The sequence below is a fragment of the Aplysia californica genome, unplaced genomic scaffold (assembly GCF_000002075.1).
Source record: "Aplysia californica isolate F4 #8 unplaced genomic scaffold, AplCal3.0 scaffold00315, whole genome shotgun sequence".
Lineage (NCBI taxonomy): Eukaryota > Metazoa > Mollusca > Gastropoda > Aplysiida > Aplysiidae > Aplysia > Aplysia californica.
Window position 1 is genome coordinate 67,930 of NW_004797585.1, and position 2,052 is coordinate 69,981.

Here is a 2,052-nt window from a genome sequence, read left to right on the forward strand (position 1 = left end):
ATAGATAGATAGATAGATAGATAGATAGATAGATAGATAGATAGATAGATAGATAACTACGGGGTGCGTATCTTCTATTGTCACCCACATCAAATAAAGCCAAACTAATGCAACGTAACAACAAAAACATTGGTAGTAAAACAAAACAAACATTGACAGACAACAATATACAACATAACAAACAATGATAAAAAAAAACAAAAAAACACTGACAGACAACATAGCAAACATTGATAGAAAACCTTAAAAAAAAATATCTGATAGACAGCAAAACAAAAATTGATAGACCACAAAACAAACATTGACAGACAACAAAACAAACATTGACAGACCACAAAACAAACATTGACAGACCACAAAACAAACATTTGATAGAGAGCAAAACAAACATTGATAGACAGCAAAACAAACATCGATAGACAACAACACAAATGAAATGTTTGCAAAGCGGAAGTGTTGCCTTACTCGTTCTCTCCATTGCCAAGGACAACTTTACGGTCAGACTTCCGGTTGGGCTTCGATTCCGGCACGACAAGTTTACACACGGCAAAGGTGGCCGGCGCAGAGATCACCATGGAGGGGATTATGTACTGGAGGGAGATCTGGGGAGAGGATTATAAGTGTGTCATCGACGTGTGTCGATATATGACTTTACACAAAACTTGAGGGTGATCTGAAGAGAGAGTTTGGTGTGTCTCAATATGGTCACTTTTAAGCACAAGGGGGCCATCCCGAAAAATGCTGTTTTGAAAAAATGGAAGGTAAAGTTTTTGCCCCTTGTTCAGTTTCTTTAAAAGACAAGGAGAGTTTTCTCTATAACCAAACAAATATACACACTAATGAAACCAAACTTCTCCTATAGGTAGGGCAATTCCCATTTTTGGTGTAGGTCAAGATTTCTGGAAACCCCCGAAATCTGGGTTAGCCCACTTATCCTTAAAAGCGACCATATTATGACTTTACACAAAACTTGAGGGAGATCTGAGGTGAGAATCTGATGTGTGTCAATGTCAATAAAAACGTCTCACAAAACTCCAGGCAAAGGTCGGTGGTTTTTTAGTTAATTTTAATTAATAGATTTTTAAAAATTAATCAACCATTTGTTTTAGGATTTAAATGTTAATTGTTAATTATTTCTTACGTTCCCATTAACACAGTATCAACCCTTGTCCATAGTTCAGAAGAACCCAGTATACACATAATGTAGACTGACCAAGGGACTCGACAAAATATCTTCCTCGCTCAGGATTCGAACTCTTGTATAACTACTGCCTCCCTTCTCCGTAACTGTTCCCATGTGCTTATCTTTACTCAAGTCAAACAAACAAACACACAAGGATGCCGAGTGACACGATGACAAGACATGGGTGCCGAGAAAAGAGACATCTCACCGCGAGAGCGGACAGTGTGGCGAGGTAAGCCCCACCCAGGGAAAGTGATAACTTACCCCGAGGGCAGACAGTATGGCAAGGTAAGCCCGCCCAATGACAATAATAACTTACCTCGAGGGCGGAGAGAATGGCGAGGTAAACCCCGCCCAGTGACAATAATAACTTACCCCGAGGGCGGAGAGTATGGCGAGGTAAGCCCCGCCCAGCGAGGAGAAGATTGACGTGATCACAAGGAACAGCTGGGAGGGCGTCATCCGCTTCAGGAAAGGCCGCAGAGCCAGGAGGGCGGAGACCTAGAGGTATACAAGACGTCAGTCAATCAGTCAGTCATTCAGTCAGTCAGTCAGTCAGTCAATTGCTGTCAATCAGTCGGTCAGTCAGTCAGTCAGTCAGTCAGTCAGTCAGTCAGTCAGTCAGTCAATTGCTGTCAATCAGTCAGTCAGTCAGTCAGTCAGTCAGTCAGTCAGTCAGTCAGTTAGACAGTCAAAGTCAGGAGGGCCGAAACTTAGATGGATACAAGACGTCAGTCAGTCAGTTAGTCAGTCAGTCAGGCAGTCAATGAGTCAGTCAATCAGTGAGTAAGCCAGTCAGTCAGTCAGCCAGCCAGGAGGGCTGTGACATGGAGAGATACAAGACGTCAGTCAGTCACAGCCAGGAGGAC

General features: G+C 42.6%; 1 protein-coding gene across 1 annotated transcript; it reads right to left on the reverse strand.

Annotated features, from left to right (window-relative positions):
* Positions 1-465: 465 nt before the first annotated feature.
* On the reverse strand, positions 466-1,669 carry LOC106012289 (solute carrier family 28 member 3; the record flags this gene model as incomplete). The annotated part of the gene is given in 2 exon segments (XM_013084759.2): positions 466-602; positions 1,559-1,669. Coding segments are annotated over 2 exon segments (224 nt in total), but the record flags the coding sequence as incomplete, so codon positions are not given.
* Between the last annotated feature and the right edge of the window lie 383 nt (positions 1,670-2,052).